This window comes from Sphaerodactylus townsendi, linkage group LG01 (genome assembly GCF_021028975.2).
Source record: "Sphaerodactylus townsendi isolate TG3544 linkage group LG01, MPM_Stown_v2.3, whole genome shotgun sequence".
NCBI lineage: Eukaryota > Metazoa > Chordata > Lepidosauria > Squamata > Sphaerodactylidae > Sphaerodactylus > Sphaerodactylus townsendi.
The window spans coordinates 188951877-188971780 of NC_059425.1; the positions used below are offsets into that span (position 1 = coordinate 188951877).

A 19904-nucleotide genomic window follows, 5' to 3' on the forward strand; every position below is an offset into this window, starting at 1 on the left:
TGGGATACTGTGGCAGCGCCATGTAACAAAGCTAAAATAGATTTACAAATGGAGTTTTAGCGGATAAGCTCCTCCACAGGATTACATATTGATTTAAAATATAAAAAAAGCTTATCATATAAACCATAACTACAAAAATAGTGAACCTATGCATAAATCCTTTGAAGAAGAGCAACCACTTGAAACTCGAAGCTAAGAATGAATCGAGATGTATGAAAATTCTAAAGGAGATCCATTTCGGGGCCCCGGGGGGAAAAATGCACACACAACAGCCCCCCTCTCCAAGTGTGCAAAAAAAAAAAGAAAAAAACCCCAAGCTTTCTCTTTCTAAGAGCTACTAAATTTGAACAAGATGGATACAAGGGATGTTTTTTAAGTCCAAAGAGCCTCAATACTCAGCTGGCAGCCGGCGGTGTGCTTCTGTGTCTGTTTGATTCTGAACAGGTTTTGGGGTTTGTTTACATAAAGCCAGTAAAGAAACATGGAGCCTTCCCCACCCCCTTTGAACATATAACCAGATAATGTGTTGTGTATTATTTGCAAAAAAAATATTCAAGAGTGCCCTGAGACCCAGAACGTGGCATGCATTTTGCCATAAATGCCTCCATCTTCCCAGGGGCCATTCTACCGCAAATGCATCCATTTTAATATTTGGCTTCCAAGCTTCTGTCTCTACTTCGCTGAATGTCGTAACGATCAGCAGATCTATGGAACTGTCCCCACACTGCTTTGAAAAGCGCAGCAGACCAGGGTCCAATAATGTACCTTTATCTGCAATCGGCAGGCTGCTACCGTTCCTCCTGTCATCAGCAAACCGAGTAAACGAGATGACAGATTTTTTTTTCTTAAACAGCCCGGTAACGTGTGGCAGATTTAAGATTTCCTCGGACTGTAATCGTTATCACCCTACATGTTTAAAGAGACACGAACAACTACTTAAAACAAACCTGGCCCCCTTCTCCTCTCGAATATTCAAACGACGCAACAATTGTGAACAGTAGTGTACAAATGCGCTGCCATCTTGAATACGAAATTCCTTATCGCTTAACTCGTTGGCTTTTAAAATCTCCGCCACTCTCCTTCACTCCATGAAACTTTTCAATCTTTTCTACAGGAAGTATTGTCACAAAGAAAAGATCTGCCAACTGGGACCGTCAGCCAAGTCCATAATGGATAGATGAAAATGGCCGCTAAGTTGCAAGTGACTTACGACCTCGTTATGGGTTTTTCAAGGCAAAAGACATTCCGCAGTGTTTTCCCATTTCCTGTAGCAACCCTGGAGTTCCTTGTGGTCTCCTACCCAAGTGCTCATCAGGGCTGACTAAGGCTGGGTTGGTCTGGGATATATAGGTCAGGACCAAGCATATAAAGCCGAAGATAAACAAACCACACTGGCTTCCAGTTTGTCTCTAAATTTCATTTAGGGTACTGGTGTTAACATTCAAGGATCTAGATGCCTTTATTTATTTATTTATTTATTTATTTATTTATTTATTCATTCATTCACTCACTCACTCACTCATTCATTTATTCATTCCTTCAATTTCTATACTGCCAGATCCCTGAAGGGCTCCGGGCGGTGAACAACACAATTCAAACAACATTAAGCAGGAGCAAATCATACACAATACACGAACACATAAGCTCCATCCCATTAATAATCAATAAAACATCCTAAAAACTCATATAAAACAGCGGATAATAAACAAACAAACAAACAAACAAACAAACAAACAAACAAGCAAGCAAGCAAGAGGCGTCCAGAAAACCCCGATTAAAACCTACCCCAAGAAGGGGGACGGCGGGTCCCTCAATATGAGGGGGACCCTGATGTAACAGCGCAAGGGCAAAGAGCAGTGAGGGGGCACCATATCAGTGGCTGGACACTCCAAAGGCCCGGTGGAACAACACGGTCTTACAGGCCCTGCGGAATTCACCGAGGTCCTGCAGGGCCCGGACAGTTGGAGGAAGGGTGTTCCACCAGGCCGGGGCCAGTGCTGTAAAAATCCTGGCCCATTTGGGGGCCAGCCGCATCATAGAGGGGCCGGGGACCACCAGCAAATTGGCCTCTGCTGAACGCAGAGCCTTTGGGCCTAGAGTATCTAAAAGATTGCCTCCACTCATATAAATCCCTCCAGCTGCTAAGTCCATGCAGGGCGCTCTCCTGTAGGAGGCTTGACGGGGTGGCACCCGTGGGAGGGGTTTTTCTGGCACTGGCCCCTCAACTGTGGAATGTCCTCTGGACCTGAAGCTGGTCCCATCCGCCAAGGCCTTCTGGACCAGGTTAAAAAGCTTTCTGTTGTTGCTGTTCTGGAGGGCCTTAAGTTTGGATTAAGGCAGAATGGTCTGTTCTGTACTGATTCTGAGTTGCAGAATTTCTCCCTACAAATATGGTTTTATGAATTTTAGATATACAGTAGGGATTATATATGTATGTGCCCTGACCTAGATAGCTCAGACTAGCCAGATCTTGTCACATCTCAGAAGCTAAGTAGGATTGACCCTGGGAAGTATTTGGATGGGAGACCATCAAGGAATAGCAGGGTCGCGACGTGGAGGCAGGCAATGGCAAACCACCTCTGAATATCTCTTGCCTTCAAAACCCCAGCAGGGGTCGCCATACGTCAGATGTGACCTGACGGGGGAAAAAAGTATGGTGGAAAAAGTGTTGAATATCCATACTATCATTATTTTATTAATATTCTGTAACCAATTCCATGTTAAATGTGAAAACGTTCTGTTATTTGCTTTGACATAATTATAATAATATGTATTTATATTAATATTTGTTGCTTCTTCTAAGGGTTTGTCAGGTGTCTTGCTTAAGGGAATGGGAGGATCCAACCTTGTGCTGGTAGTAGCTAGCCCATATGGCTCCCATATATTCGCAGGAGCAACATTTTCACATTCCTGCTCCAATCAGCATTTGACTTTGCCCCCTTTTGTCACATTTTGTCAACATGTGATGATCTCAGAGTTAGCACAATGGCATAAGCAGTCCAGATGGCATGAGGGGTACTATATTTTAAGGTACAACATGAAGGGCCAGTGGTTACAGAGTTCAATCAAAATGGAACATCACAGTATTTCAGAAGATGCATGAGTGAATGGCTTCAATTCCTTGTACTTCAGCCTGAGGTGAAGGTTGCAGAATACATTATGGTTAGAGCTCTGTGATGTTGCTAAGGCTCCTGGTCCATGATGCCTCAACTGTGGTGGTACATGGTCTGAGAAGTGAATCCAGGGTTCTCTGAGACTCAGAGGTGTAGCTGGCCAGGGCGTGTTTTCCGCCCACCATGGCCCCTCCACCCCTGCGCCCCCCTTTAGCCCGCAGAAAATGGGCCAGGCTGGTGGGGCAGGGCAAGGCCTGGTGAGGCGGGAAGGGGGGCGGGGCAGGAAGCGATTTTTGTGCCCCCCAGACGTGTGCCCGGTGCAACCCACCCCCCCTTGTAGCTCTGCCACTGCTGAGTCTCCAAATAGGATGCAGTGTTATGTAGCATCTGAGCTATGCTGCAGAATCTTCTGGGGTACGGATCTCTGACTGCATACTGTAGCTGCTTGTACTGAGTTGATGTCGGGTGATTTGTGTTTCCCACCAAAGAAAAGGCGACTCCCTCGTTCAATGGCATATCCCCATTTGGGATGCCCTATGAACCTGAGGGAGATGTTGTAGTCCTGCGGAGGACGACAATGATCCCAAATCATTTGTCCATTTTTATCAAGCTTGTGGCTTGAGTGGCAAACTCTTGCTCAAGATGTAGGTGTTAAGAAATGAGTGGCATCCCATTGGAAGTAATGGACAGCATCTTCGTTTGGACGTGCATCTGATTTATGATGGCAGCTCATAAAAACAATGATAACCGAAGCACTCCGTACAAACCACGGGGCAGAAAGGTGGAAAATTCTGTGCAAATAAAGAGACAAGTTCTGTACATCTCTATTTCCTGTCATGCCATTTTAAGTTGCGTAACGCAATAATGAATCAGGAATAATCCTCCGGGCAAGTTCTACAACTTGTTTCAATTTAAGGTGAGGCGTACTAGCTGCCGAATCACCCGTCCAGCGGTTGATATAATAATATACCCTTACATTAGCTTCAAAGACATTCATTGCAGATGGACAACCCAATGCTTAAGTCTAAAACTTCTGTTTAATCAGAGGAAGAATAATAATGAGTAACCCTACCCTAGGCAGATTTTGGTGGCGGAAAGTAAGTCAGCAAATTTCTAATGCTATGTGTGCGTAAAGTGCTGTCAAAATTGGTTTTATGAATGGAGGCCCCTCATGAGGTTTTCAAGGCAAGAGATATTCAGAGATGGTTTGCCATTACCTGCCTCTGCGTAGCAACCTTGGACTACCTTGGTGGTCTGCCATCCAAGTATAAGCATAAGCATTTTATTGTCATTGTGCACGCACAACGAAATTTACAGCAGCATTCCTCGATGCACACAATTTCAGACTCATACATCATCCTCACTTTCCCCTTCCTCCACCCATCCCTACGCAGCCCCAAACACATCAACACAAAGGGACTCAACACACAGCCCTGTGGCGTTCCCATATTTAGAGTAAGAACTGAGGAAACCCGATTTCCCAGTCTAACCCTCTGGGAACGTCCAGACAAGAAGTCCCTAATCCACAAGCAGATTGAATGTGAGAGTCCAAGATCCACAAGTTTTGTCACCAGTCTTTGTGGCAAGATTATATTAAATGCGGAACTAGAACTGACCCTGCTTAGCTCCCAGATATAATGAGACCGGTCTAACCTGGACTATCCAGTAATACAGTTTGAATAAATGAGCCAAAACTTGATAAAAACTCACCTTAAACAAGCCTTCCAACTATTTGTCATAACAGGGACAGCAATACAAAGGAAACAATATATTTTTTCGGGCCTTGACAGCTAACCATAAAAATATCTTAGCCATCTTTTTAAAAAGTACTTCACAGTTTCACATAGGACAGTGATGGCGAACCTATGGCACAGGTGCCAGAGGTGGCACTCGGAACCCTCTCTGTAGGCACTTGCACACAGAGTTCGTCATGTGGGGGGCAGAAAATCACCCCCCCCACACACACAAACATCTATGCTGGCCTGGGCCACTGAGCACGACATGTGCGCACCGCGGTGAGCAGGGAGGACTCCGCTGGCGGGCCTTGTGCCCGTGCTCTGGGTGGCTGCTGCCCGAGGGGGTAGGGGCGCAGAGGAGGTAGCGATGTTAGAGAGGCACAGAGCAGTGTGCGCAGGACTTGCTGGAGACTAGAGCAGGCTGGCCCCTGCTCGAGCGGGTGGGGCGGAGGAAGAGGGAGCCAACCGTTTTTTTCTAAACTAAAACCTCAGCATTCAGGTTAAATTGCCAGGTTGGCACTTTGTGATAAATAAGTGGGGTTTGGGTTGCAATTTGGGCACTCGGTCTTGAAAAGGTTTGCCAACACTGTCATAGGAAGTGTCTAGAAAACTGAAGACACTGAATAATCTACGAGGAAATATTTGGGCCCCAAAACTTTATTTTCTTTTCTGCAATTAATAATTTTAACTGACAAATCCAAAGTAGTTTCCGTATCCTGGGTTTAGCATACCCTCAGACTCCTGTAGCTCCTGAGTTTTGCTAAGAAACTACAAACAGATAGATTGGAAACATACTCGACACCTCATGTCTTCTTCTCCCAAAACCTATGCTTCCAGTGATGTCTCTAAACTAATTAGAATTGATTTATTATGGATCAGGTACCTTATCAGGTGAAGAAAGAAATTACCATGGACAGTCAAAGGGTTAAGAGGTCAATATAGAATAGCAAAATCAATTTGCATTGATTAGACAAAAGGTCCATTTTACAGAGCCCAGAGGATTAACTTTTAAGCAAACATCTTTGAACTGTAAAGACAGAATTTGTGTCTGAAAACTGTAAGTAGAACAGCTTTATTTAAAAAAAAAACACCTTGGTATATTTAAATAAGAAAATAAGGTAAGGTAGTGGTTTGACCTATCTGGATATTTACTTTTATTTCTGAATTCTCCACAGGATTATTGTCTAATTCCTTTAAAAGCATTATAAACAGCAGGCAATTGTTCAATTCATCCCTTATGTCAATCTGTTCGTGAGTCTTCCATTCAGGTGAGGTGACCGGCCACTCAGAGACTGAAGAAAATATGCCCAAAAGGATTGAACTAATTCTGTCGTTTTGTCTGATGAAATATCTCCTTGACACACGCGTGGTATTTTATTTATTTATTTGTTTATTGGTAATGAGGCCTTGCCTTCCCATGGAAGTATGGTTGCTAACAGATGTGTAAGATGCAGAAATAATGGATTCCGTTCACTGCGCCGTGAGGCACAAACACCCCTCCGGCTCCAGAGGGTCCCCCCCCCCTCAAAATAAATACACAACTGGGGAGAGAAACAAACTGACTTTCCTTGTACTTCCCTATGCCGTTTCTTTCCCAAGTTCATCGTGAGGGGCTACTGGTCTTTATTTATGGTGGCATTTGGGGAAATACACATAAGGCCTAGAAAGAGGTACACGATGCATCGGTTCTTGCAGACTCCGTCAATGGTGGGTGCAAGGGAAACTTCTCAGACTCTACACTCTGATGTTTTTGCACTTTTCACTGGTTGCACTTTGTGTATTGCACTTTAAATATGGGCTTAGCGCAATTGATAAAATAAGCGGTTGATGCAGCGCGTTTGTTTTCTGAGAAGTTGTGAACGTTGCATCCATTGAGAAATTGATACTTTGCAAGGGAAACTTCCCCCAATGCAGCAGGTTCAAAAATATTTGGTCAAGGGCTTCTTGCGTCTTGGGCCGTTGGTAGAACAATCCGTGGGATCCAATTATATCTTTCTCGGTTACATTTCCAAGCAGAATTCTGTCACAAACCTTCCCTCGCCCTTTTTGGCAGAATGCTTTTAGGTTTCCAAACAAAAACAAACCTAGCCTTACCTTCAATAGCAAGCATTGCTCTTAACTCCCGGTTCAGCAGTTCGTACCGCCTTTCTAGGTCATGTTCTTTCTCCCTAGGCAAGTGGCAAAAAGTTCATCAATATGTTAATTACTAAATCATTAAATGCTTTTAAAAAAACCATTAATTTACATTGATTTTTAGGACTCATAACTGACTTTTCTCTTTAGGTCTAAGCTACTCCAAACAAATGATACACAAGAACAAAGCTTTTTGAAAGGCAGAATTAATGCTACCAGAGGTCCTTCATTTCCAGAGGCACCACAAATCTTGCAGGATTGTCCCCTTTCCTAACACGACGCACCACACAGGACATAACCATTTCCCCTTGTTAAAAAACAAACACACACAAAAATCACATCTCCATCAGATGCTACAGAGCAGGCACGAACGCAGAATGTCAAATTCAGAAACAAGCTGAACGTTCGGTTTCTTTAACTCTACTGTTAAAGATAATCAGTGCAACTTTGTGTTACTAAACAATATTAGAATGCAGAGATACACATGTTTGAACAAACCTATACACCTTTTCAAGTTTACTCATCCCAAAAACTTATCAAAATTCCAGTCACCCAAAATTCTTTCCAGGTTCAGTTTGTAATTGCTGATCCCTCTGCTTTTAGACCTGTTAGGCAATGGGACTATCAAATATAAATAAACGTAATATTTTGGACAGAAGAAAAATAGATGATTGCTCAATTCTTAAACATAAATGTATAATCCATGGCTTCAGTGCATACATTTGAAACAAACCCAGTTTTAAGGCAGAAAGGTAGGCATCTAAGTGTATTTAGAGAATGTCTCCCTACCTATTCGGTAAATAGGCTCATTCCGCACATGCAAAATAATACACTTTCAAACTGCTTTCAATGCTCTTTGAAGCTGTGTGGAATAGAAAAATCCACTTGCAAACAGTTGTGAAAGTCGTTTGAAAACGCATTATTCTGAGTCTTGGCACAGCTCACTTTTTTACAAATTGCGCATTGCATCTGATGCCAGTGTCATTGGTTACTTGTTATGCAGACGAACTGAGCCAGTGGCAAAGAAAAGAGTGGAAGATGTCAGGACAACAAAATGTCAGGACAATCAACATCATCAGGTGGAACAGAAGGCAATTCTGCTCCGAAGATTGCTGAGTCCCATAAGAGTAGGACAGCTCTGGTTGAATAACAGAGATCGAGGGTTTTTCAGTGCTCATTCCACTAAGCAGGGGCAGAGCGAGGGGAAACTGCGCCTGGGGCACATGCGTGCCCTGCACCCCTGCCGCAGCGTTGCTCCGCGCCCCCTTTCCCCATGGGCGCTACGCCACTGTCACTAAGCACTTATCTTACATCAAGACATGAATCTGTGTCACTGTGGAGTACAGTGTGTGGATTGCTCCTTTTGATCTCTACCTTTGGGGTATGCCAAGGTTATTATTACAGCACTTGCTCTAGTCCTTTGGTGTAGCTGACGAGTTTATTTTTATGACAAGAACAAGAACGTGACTCCTCTGAACTACCCTCAAATGAAACTTTGCATTGATCTTTCAGACTGGTGGGTATGGGAGAGTTCGGCTGGCAGATAGATGAAAAGATGGTCTTTGGACAAGATGGAGTGAGGCGAAAAGTTCCCGCCTTTCGTGTGTCCCCCCCCCCCCCAATCTATATACTTACAACAAAGAGAGCTGATTCATCCTCCTTATTAAGGCATTTTTCTTATTGACCAGCATGAACCATTCCTGCATCATGGCTTCTTCTTCTTCAGTGTTTCTCCCTGTTCAAAAATGAGATGTTATTTAGTTGCAATAACACGAAATGTTACACTCTGGTGACAACATACAGAATGTTAGGCTTTCTCTATCCTTCAGCCAGCGGTGTTCCACCACGTGTGCATCGAGGAATTCCAGCTCCTTGACCATCAGGGCTGGCCTTAGGAGCTGCAGGGCCCAATTGGGAATATTTTTGGTGGTGTCCCAAGTTCACAGCCAAGGTCCACGGAATCATACAGATATAAATAAAGTCTATTATAGATTTTATATCTCTAAGGCAGAATGGGAAGCAATCAAATATGTGCTTAAAAGTGGATGTGAGTTAGTGACCCAAACAGACCTACGTCTACTTTGAGGACTGGATGAATTTCATTTCTATATCAAGCATTCCCCCCCAAAGCAGTTTTAATACATCTTAAATGAAACACTATGACCTTTTCCACACGAATAAGGGAGAGCAGGTTGCAAGCGGGATAAAGGAACCTGCTCTCCCTCTTGTCCCATTAGCACGCCTCTGTGCAGGCACTGCAGACTGCCATCGTGCCTTCGCATGGAGGCATGGCTTTGTTAAGAATATTCACCTCCCATGATGCGTAGCCACAAGGGAGGGCAGGCATGGCCCGCACAGCCATGATCACGTCTCGGGTCCCTGCAACCCTGCATGGCTATGCAGTCACTAGGCAGGGACTTTAAAAACCAGGAAGCGCGGCTGATAAAAGTGCTTCCTGTAGCAGCCGTTCACTTGCGAGTGGCTGCCCATCGCATTAAAATGAAAGAATCGCGAATAGCGCGATTCTCAAATAACCCGTTTCTGGGGTGGGGGGAAATGCGGGGCAGTCTCGTTTTAGGGGCAGAAGCCATGCGAAGTCCCCCCCCAAAATGGGCTTTTTACCGGTATTATCCCAGGTTAATTGGCCCGTGTGGAAAGGGTCTATGTTTGCGAAATTTATAGGTGCAAGAATATACTGAAAATCCAAAGGTTACTTGGGACCAGAACCAGCTGACCATATTATGTGCAAAAGTGGCAATCCCTCCATAATTTACATATTATTTAATTCAAGTACAATTAAAAAATCAAAATATAAACAGTATAAACAAACACTACTGATTTTTAAGAATTCAGAAGAAAATTATAATCATAGCTGTTTTCTGTAAAACCTGCAATGTGGTGTTAGGTGTATGAGGCAATGTGTTGTTGTGTGTACTTGACAAGAGTAATTACCCTAACGTGGAACCCCCTTAGGTATGGGGTCCAATTGGGAGCAATTGGTCCAGTTGGCTTAAAGCTGGCCCTGTTGACGTTCTCGACCTCCTACAACCACTAGAAAGCAACTCTCAAAGTCTGAAATACCCTCCAGAACAATAATGGCTAAAGGTTCGGTCCTATAATGGGGCAAGGTAAAGCAGGTAACCTGAATCATAGAAAGGCGTGCAATAAATGGTCAACAGGGCCTAGCTACCTACAACTAGCATTTTTGTCTCTCTGTTGCCCTTTTAAAAATCCCGTCCATGGGATGGCATTCATGGTTCTCCTCATAAGAGACAGTGCTCAGTCCAGACTCATGTCTGAGTAGAAATCTGAATGCTTTTCTTCCCAGTTCTAGTTCAATATTCTGTTCACCAAACCATGCTGGTTCTCCTGTATCCTCAGCCATGATTCCCCACCACATAACCCCAAAATCAAGCCAATGATCAAAGGCCATATTCTATCCACAATTTAAACACCTGGTATACACTAATTACACAGAGAAACAAAAAGAGAGAGAAAATATTGGAAATCATTCAGCATCATCTTAAACGTATACTGTACCCCATTGTCTGTACAAACATCAATACATTTATCCAATGACTCTAAGTTGGATCTAAGGAAGCAAGAGTGTGATGTGATTTTTCATTAGCCTCCTCCTCTTCCCTCAGTTGTCTGAAGTGCCTCATGAAATGCCAGCTGGAGTGAGGGTGTCTTCCAGAACAGAACACCATGAGACACAGGAGACTGTAGTGAGGAGGGAGACTCAGCAGAAATCCCTCTTCTGCAATGTCCGTTCACAAAATGTTATACCTTCATCCTTGCTTTAACAAAGAATGCTAGAAATAAGTCAAAGTCGTCACTGCAATAAAGAATAATTTGCACACAGCTTTCCGAGGGTTCGAAGTACTTCACATAAATTATCTCAGCTACACATTCGCCATCCTACAAAGCAAGTGAACATTATTATCCCACACCGCTGATGGATGGCTGAGGTTAATAGAACATTGACTCTTCTTACCTACAGTGGTAGTGAACGGAACTGGGGATTCCCCAACTCCCACAGTCACTGCACACCATGTCATGCAAACACTGATTTACCAGGAGTCTAGATATTCAGAAAGTCCAAATTGATGTAACCCATCAACAAATCTTTCTGCTGATTGTGCAGTAATAGAAGTAGAAACTATCAATACAACCATTTCACCGAAGAGCTGTAACAAAGTATCCCCAAATATGGAACGTGATGTTACTATCCACTCCCAAGATTTGGAAGACAGAATGTGAAGAGCCGAAATCGTTCTTGTATAAAGTTTGGGGAATATCAATCTGGAGGTGGTGTGGGCCCTGGCCACCTTGGGCTGTAGGTCTTACATACACTGGTACTAATCTCTTTTGTAAACTCAAATGTTTCAGATTATGGTTGTGCAAATACTTTAACAAAAGCTTCAACAAACAAATTAGAAAAAGTTATGGGAGATTTCCCCAGCAACCTATATTTTACTCCTTTCCTTGTGTCCACTTCTAACCATTCTTCTGCTTTTATTAGCCAGTAATTTAACACAAAGTTAAGATGAGTTTGTTTTTGTCCCAGGTCAGTGGCTGCCCTGGTCCCCGAGGCAGGAGCTTCTGCCTGAAACTCAAACAGCCTAGTTGTCAGTGCAGCTCCCAGAGAAGCAAAGCCAAGGAGGAAGACTGATCCATAGTTCCCAAGGTTGTTGAACTGTGTGGATCGTGAGGGAGAGGCAGTTGGTGAGCCCTCCTGCCTCTCCCTCACTTCTGAGGATGAGCAGAGACCCAGGGCACTGGGAAGCCCTGTCGAGGGACAGACACAGGAAGGCCCCTCTTCCAGCAGGGGCACCACAATTTTTTACCCATCTATGTTTATACCCAGCTACTTAGATATTCTCTACCACAATTACTCTTAAAGCTGCTTACAATCACCTTCCCTTCCCCCCCCGGGGGGGAGCGAGGAGTACCTGCACTCGGGGCACGCGCACCGTGCCCCTGCTGCAGTGCCGCCCGTCCCTGCTGCGTTGTGTGCCCACAGCATCGTGCCCCCCGTTGGCGCTATGCCACTGCCCCCCCAACAATAGGCACCTTGTGAGGCAGGTGGGGTTGAGAGAGCGCGGAAAAACCTGTGCCTGGCCCAAGGTCACCCAGCAGGTTTTATATGGAGGTTTGGGGAATTGTCCAGATTAGAATCCACCGCTCTTAACCACCATACCACGCTGTCAATAAGGGGCATTCTCTTCACTTGCGATACCCCCAGTTTTGTGGCATGTAAGAGTCAACAACCACCCAATTTTCGAAGCAGTTCAGGAAAAAAAGATGAAGCTTGAGTGAGGGGTAGAAAAAGCTAGGATGGAGTTGAAGGACAGCTGCATTACAGTATATAGCAGTGATGGCGAACCTTTTCGAGACCGAGTGCCCAAATTGCAACCCAAAACCCACTTATTTATCGCAAAGCGCCAACACGGCAATTTAACCTGAAAACTGAGGCTTTAGTTTAGAAAAAAACAGTTGGCTCCGAGGCGCATGTTACTTGGGAGTAAGCTTGGTGAAGCAACCGTGCAACGCTTCGAATGGATGACTCACAACCCCAGGGGGGTTTACTCAGAAGCAAGCCCCATTGCCAGCAACCGAGCTTACTCCCAGGTGAAGGATCATGCCCAGGCCAGCCTAGGGTGTGTGTGTGTGTGTGTGTGGGGGGGGTGATTTTCCGCCCCCCCCCACATAATGAACTCTGTGCATGCGTGCCCACAGAAAGGGCTCTGAGTGCCACCTCTGGCACCCGTGCCATAGGTTCGCCACCACTGGTATATAATAACAAATAGGTAATAGGGTCGAGGGGGAGGAAGGAATGCACTTTCTTTTCTTTCTGCCAAATGTCACTTTTGTAATTCGGACAAACCCAAGCCCAATATCATTTATACTTTATATGAATACATTTATATAGTTTTGAGTTGGACAAGACATGATGCTTGGAAAGTTTCTATGATTTGCTGAACAGGTAACATGGGAGTTCTCAACAGACGATAATAATGTGGAAGACTGAAATGGAATTTTTATCTGTCGACTATTCCCTCACCCCATTCACGTATGAGTCTCTTCCACTCTCCCCCCAAAAGTATGATGCCCACGTAATTCTACGTAATGTGCCTTACACACCAGTGAGAAAGACGGACCATAAATAATGTAAATGAACGAATAAATAAAATAAAACACGCAAGAGGTGAACCTAGGAAAACTAGGTGGGGAAGGGAAATTTCTAAAGACTAAAGACTGTTCAGGATCTCTCATCTAGATGCTACTCTTCATAAAGACATTTATTTAAAAATAGTGAATGGATTAAGAAATTCACAAAAATGAGATTACTGTTAAGTGTGAGTACATCACTCAATGGGGCTTTCCGCACTACAGAAGGGAGCTAAGGTCGACTCGGTTCCCTTCAGTGGGGGACGATTCCAGGCTGTCCGCACAGCAACAGAGTTGGCCCCCTGGAACCGAGCTAAGTGGGCAGGATCATCTTGGTGCCTGTTTCGCTCCTCGATCGTGATTGGAGCTTGTGTTACCATGGGAAACGGGAGCGTCCTTCCCCCCCCCCCCAGTTTTTACAGTTTACAGTTACATGCCTGCCACGACTCTCCTGTTCTGCGCATGCCACAAAAGTGGCTCCTGATTGGTTGAACGGATGAGGTGTTTCGATGCGTCCGCACTTTGAAGCTTCGAAGCGGTATCGACCTTGTTCCAGCAGAAAGGTGCAGTTCATAACTGCGACAGGGATGTCGCACTTCTGAGGGGGGGGGGGAAACTGAGACAAAATAACGTTGAGCTCAGTTGCAGTGCGGATACACTGAGGTGAACCTAGATAGAAACCAGTACAACTCTGTCGGTGCGGAAAGCCCCAATGTTGACTCTAACTGTATCAGAAGAAGTGAGCTGGGACTCAGGAAACCTCATATCCTGCCAAAAATTTTGCCAGTCATTAAGGAGCTACTGGTTCTTTTCTACTGCTACAGCCAAGCAAGGCTACCCTTCGTGATCACTCAAAAGTTAGCCTCAGGACAGAAAGTGAAATCTTTTTCACAGCAGCTATGCACAATTTACAGTAGATTGCAATCCATGGTTGCTTCTTTTTCCACTAGTCTCTAAAGCCAAGTGATATTACCTATATCAAGTAACATAAACAATTTAAGGAAAAACTTCATTTGATGTATTTTATGTATTATGGGACTAAGACAAATAAAATCCAGGAGATAAAAGCGAAAACTTCAGGATGTGAAATACATGCCATCGTTTTAAAGCGACTTGAAGCTTTTACTGTTCTACAATATTTTACTCTGCCTTTGAGGTTAACTGTTTTTGTGTTGGCTTTGGACCATGTGATGCCCTAACACTAGTCATGTGACGTAGGCTGCAATACGAACAAATCCCTGGGTAGCAACAAAAGAAGAAAGAGTTTAAAAAAAAGAGAGAGAGAGACAACGGAGAAAAAGCTTGCTGTTTGGAAAAAGGCCAATTGTACCCTGACGAGGGCCTTTTTGATCACTGAAATGTGTGCAATATTAACAGCAGTTGGGGTTTGCTGGCCATCAATTTAAATTCTTCTACCAACAATGTTGCCTGCTTCAGTTGTGCAAAATAAAGATGTTTTTAAAAATTTCAAGTTCCCAGTAGCTTTTGAAAAGACCCCAAACAATTATGACGCACAACTTGCATATTTTTAAAGGCAAAACTTACAGGGGTTAACTTCGGAATAAAATATGTGTTTTCTATGCATAGATCGCTTCGCATGTCCAGTTCGCAAAACTGGACAAAATTCAAACAGGGCTGTTGCGCTTCGTACACTTATTTTCATTTTGCATCGAGAGCAAAAATCCTGTCTGGGTCATTTGAACAGACGGTTACAAAATGAGAATATATTCATGGTTCTTTCTGGAGAATTACCAATACACACATTATTTAAATGGTGAGTAAATCAGGTTTGCGAGAGTTTCAGTTGCGCGTAAAACTAACTTTTACTTTTGTGAAACCAGCACAAGTTGATCCAAATATATAACACGGGCTCTGAATTTAAAATCGGAGATACCTGTTTTTTCCCTTATAAAACACTTACGTTACTCAGTTGTTTTCATTCTTTTTGTACTGGGGGAGGGGTGGGGGAGAAATGCTTTTAAAACTAGTAAGTTGGACCATTACAAATTAATCCTGACTTTAATAACTGGTTAAAGACCCCTTCAGCTATATAAGTAGAAAAAATATATTAAAAGCCTGTGATCACAGCGAGCTTTTCTCATTTCTCCTCCAACCATTTGTTATTTAATCCAATACTAGTAATCCAATTTGTTCATCAGACTTTTAAAGGGCAGAATGCAACTTCTCCAGCTTAGACACTTTTCAAAGTACAATATATTTTTCAAATGAATGCTGGATGTTTCATTTTTTCTCTCTCTCTCCCCCAACTGTTCCTTGCTGTAATGTATGGGGGGGGGGGGAGAGAACAGGATGAACATTGTTCGTACTGATTAAGTAAGAGCTCATTAAAGGACTGTCAGGGCTGTACTTTGAATATGCATGAAGCATATAATCAGATCTAGTACCCTCACTAGAGGAGAATACGGTAAGTACAAAGGATTGATTTAATTACTTAGAGTGGGTTGTAGAGGTAAAGCGGTCTTGTTAATACAAAAAGGGGGGGGGGGAAGAAAAGGAAAGGAGGTTGTATTCTGGCTCGGTTAGGGGGAAAAGGCAGTTTTAGCTTCTGCCACAGTATGTAATTTCAGGAAAAAAGCACTTTGCAATATAGCTTCAAATGAAGATGGCCAGGGCTCACGGAATTCATCTTATCTTGCTTAACCTCACCTGGTTAACTATCAAACAGGAAGCAGGTTCTCCGGGAAAGATAATTACAGACAGGCCATTTCGCTGTATGGTCACTTTGGAAGAGACCCTACGAGATTACTTCTTTGGTGCTAAAAACAATGGTGTCTGAAAATATCTGATTCCACTCCCCCACCAGACAGCGAGATGTATCTTTGGAAAATATATAGGAAATATCATACTGCTTTCAAGTACAATTTAACAGTCAGGTATACTGAGATTAAATACGAAATTACTCTGTGTTTGAACAATGATGTATACTATTTTATTGACATGTGCAGAATTCCGTGATTCCGCTTGCGAATTTTTTTTTGTCACGAGCGTTAATTTTCATAATAAAGTTGGCTTAAAATACTTTTTTTTGCTCATAAATGAAATGTATGCCTCCTCATTCTAACACTGTCAAACTATTTTTCTACTTTGTCCTCTGCTTTGAAAGGAATGGCCCATTCTCTTCTTCTTCTCCTCTTAATCTGAAACCCGCCATATACCTCCCTCATTATTATGAATCACCATATTACCTGTTCCAGAATTAAGAGCGCTCAGAGGTTCAACTGACAAATAAGACCAGAACTTAGTTACGCTCATTAGTCTATGCATACATCTCCAAATGCTTTGAAAAGCCTCTGAAACAAATTCGATTTCAAGCCAGGGTGCAGTATGGAAAATTTCATAGTTTTGTTCATCAGTTCAGAATACAGAGTTTAATATGCTTTTTAAAAGCTTCGTTGCCTTTTTCAGTTTCAAGCCCCCAAATTATTGCTTTCACTTTGGATACTAAGACGTCGAGACTTCCAGATAGAACAGTGACATGCACGTATTTTAAAAAGTCGTCTTTTGTTCATTTGAAGTCCTAATGAACAGAAATATTTACGCTGCAAGCTATGAAGAAAACAGAAGCAAATATACGTCTTCTTTGGATGCTGATTTATATTTTTTTTTCTGTTAACTACTAAGCGATCTACTGTTCAGCAATTATTTTAACAAACAGTAGTCTGTTAAATGGTTCTGTCGAATCGAAGTATAAACATCTAAAGGAAAGAAAACAGCAATAAACCAAGCACATGTCAACATGAAGGTACTAATAATGATGCTTGGGAAGTGTCCGACATGTGATTTAATACAAAATCCAGCATAGTGATCTTGTTTGCTGTGTATAACTGTTTTTGTATCAATAGAATAACAACAACAACAACAACAACAACAACAACTAGATACCACGATTTGAAAATCGAGCTTCAGCATCTATGGCACAAACCAGCTGAGGTCGGTCCCAGTGGTAATCGGCACACTGGGCGCCATCCCTAAAACACTAGGGCAGCACTTGAAACATCTTCGAATTGACAAAATTAACATCTGTCAAATTCAGAAGGATCCGCATGAATACTACGCCGATACATTACAACTTCCTAGGCCTCTGGGTGAGGCTCGAATTGTAATGGAGGCCAACAACCAGCTAAAGATCTGGCAGCTGTGAAATCTATAATAATAATAATAATAATAATAATAGTAGTAGTAGTAGTAGTAGTAGTAGTAGTAGTAGTAGTAGTTTGGATTTATATCCCCCTTTCTCTCCAATAGGACACTCAAAGGGGCTTACAGTCTCCTTTCCCTTCCCCCCTCACAACGAACACCCTGTGGGGTGGGTGGGGCTGAGAGAGCTCAGAAGAACTGTGACTAGCCCAAGGTCACCCAGCTGGCGTGTGTGGGAGTGCACAGGCTAATCTGGTTCCCCAGATAAGCCTCCACAGCTCAGGCGGCAGAGCTGGGAATCAAACCTGGTTCCTCCAGATTAGAATGCACCTGCTCTTAACCACTATGCCACTGCTGCTCCCTGAGCATTTACTGTCATTGTGTCATGAGTAAGCATTTATTGTCATGGTGCACGCACAACGAAAATTACAAGCATTCCCCAATGCACCCTATTTCAGACCTCACACCCCACCCTCACACTCCCCTTCCTCCAACCATCGCTACACAGCCCCAACCACATCAGCACGAAACCATGGAGTTCAGCATAGCCACAGCTCTAGAATAGAAGCTGTCTCTGAGCCTATTTGTCCTTGTTTTTAAAATCCTATATCATCTGCCAGATGGTCACATTTCAAAAAGAGAGTATGCCGGTTGAGACGGGTCCTTCAGAATATTCTGAACTTTCTTTAGGCAGCGGGAATTTGCACATATATATAACATATGTACTGAGAATGTAAAAAGTTATGTCTTGCATAAAAATGCAAAAATAAGAAGAAACATAAAGTACCATCATAACGAAATGAATAACAGGAAAGATAACACATCAATTACTATTTAAGTCTCTCAGTCTGCCAAGCCTGAACTGAGCTTGCATAGACTAGACTGAGTGGATGGCACTATAAAAACACAGACGGAAGTGGAGGAAAATATTACAAGTATTACTTCAAGGAGAAGAAAAGGAGCAGGTAGAAACAGGACTGACTTTCCGGGTAAATGGATGAATACAGTAACTCATCCAGACATTATGTGATAGTAAATCTGTCAAGACAAGCTGGGGAATGAGAATAATATTTGGGGGGAAAAATCTTTTAAATCTAAATGCATTTTAACTGTTTTTGCCTAAATGAATTACAGCCCTCAGAAGATATCTAATAAAAGGGTTCCATCAGACCCTCCATAAACCCTCACACACTTAGCCTGGCAAGAAATAAGAGGTTTACGGAAACAGCTTTGTTAATGCAGCTGTAAACAGTGATGGTGGCGTAGGAGTAGCAGTGGCGTAGGAGGTTAAGAGCTCGTGTATCTAATCTGGAGGAACCGGGTTTGATTCCACGCTCTGCCGCCTGAGCTGTGGAGGCTTATCTGGGGAATTCAGATTAGCCTGTACACTCCCACACACGCCAGCTGGGTGACCTTGGGCTAGTCACAGCTTCTCAGAGCTCTCTCAGCCCCACCTACCTCACAGGGTGTTTGTTGTGAGGGGGGAAAGGCAAGGAGATTGTCAGCCCCTTTGAGTCTCCTGCAGGAGAGAAAGGGGGATATAAATCCAAACTCTTTCTTTCTTTCTTTTATTTGTGCTGCATATTCTATGCCAGTGGTGGCGAACCTTTGGCACTCCAGATGTTATGGACTACAATTCTCATCAGCCCCTACAATTGGCCATGTTGTCAGGGGCTGATGGGAATTGTAGTCCATAACATCTGGAGTGCCAAAGGTTCACCACCACGGTTCTATGCATATTGGTGAAACTGCTAAACACAGACAACTCCACATGTCTAACCAATTTAGGACAACAAAACTAATTTAAGATGTAGCATGGGCTTTAACCGCTTGAGAGGGTTTATGCACAGGTTTACATCAAGATAGTAGGCCAAAGTGAAATAGAGTCTGCTGACTGGCGAACAAAAGTAAATGTTTGCAGTGTTACCAAATAAGTGGGATGTTAGTATTCATGTGTGAATGCAAATGATGGCAACCGGTTTCCCTCACTTTTCAAATATGTTATTTTATACTTAAAGAACTCTCTGAGGTCGTTTCTGCACGGGCTGAAATTACCGATTTCGGCCCAGTAAAACACCGTTTGGGGGGGGGGGGAGCCTTCACACAGGCGCCGCCACCAAATCAATGCAGTATTGCTCTCTCAAAATGGTGTTTTGGGAAACACCGGCTTCCATCCGTTGCCGAGTGAATGGCACCGGGTGGAAGCCAGAGTATTTCCCGCGTCGCTCCTGGACGCCTCCTACCTCCTTCCATCACTTTGTGGAGGCCAGGGGACACGCCTCCTGGCCTCCAGCCCCAGAGGCATCACTCTGGCCATGGGGTGTGTCCCCCTGGCCTCCACAAAGCGATGGCAGGCAGGAGGTGTTCGGGAGCGGCCTGGCCCATGTGAAGGCTGCGCTGCTGCCTGTGGAGCCAGCAGGGCCATTCATGCAAACGGTCCCGAGGGTGCATCCAGTGGTGGGATTCAGCAGGTTCGCACCCCTTCGGCAGAACCGGTTGTTAAAATGGTGCTTGTAAACAACCAGTTGTTAAATCATTTGAATCCCACCACTGGGTGCAACGGCATGAACTATGTACCCCCACTCAGCTG

General features: G+C 43.6%; 1 protein-coding gene across 6 annotated transcripts in view; it reads right to left on the reverse strand.

Moving 5' to 3' along the window:
* The window catches only part of EHBP1 (EH domain binding protein 1), a 453701-nt gene that overhangs the window by 6771 nt on the left and 427026 nt on the right, over positions 1–19904 (reverse strand). For all 6 annotated transcript variants that reach the window (XM_048501846.1, XM_048501837.1, XM_048501820.1 and 3 more), the window contains 2 exons: positions 8618–8717; positions 6944–7017 (listed from right to left, as the gene is read on the reverse strand). In XM_048501846.1, coding sequence (XP_048357803.1) covers positions 6944–7017; positions 8618–8717 — 174 coding nt within the window. The remainder of the gene's footprint in view (positions 1–6943; positions 7018–8617; positions 8718–19904) is intronic.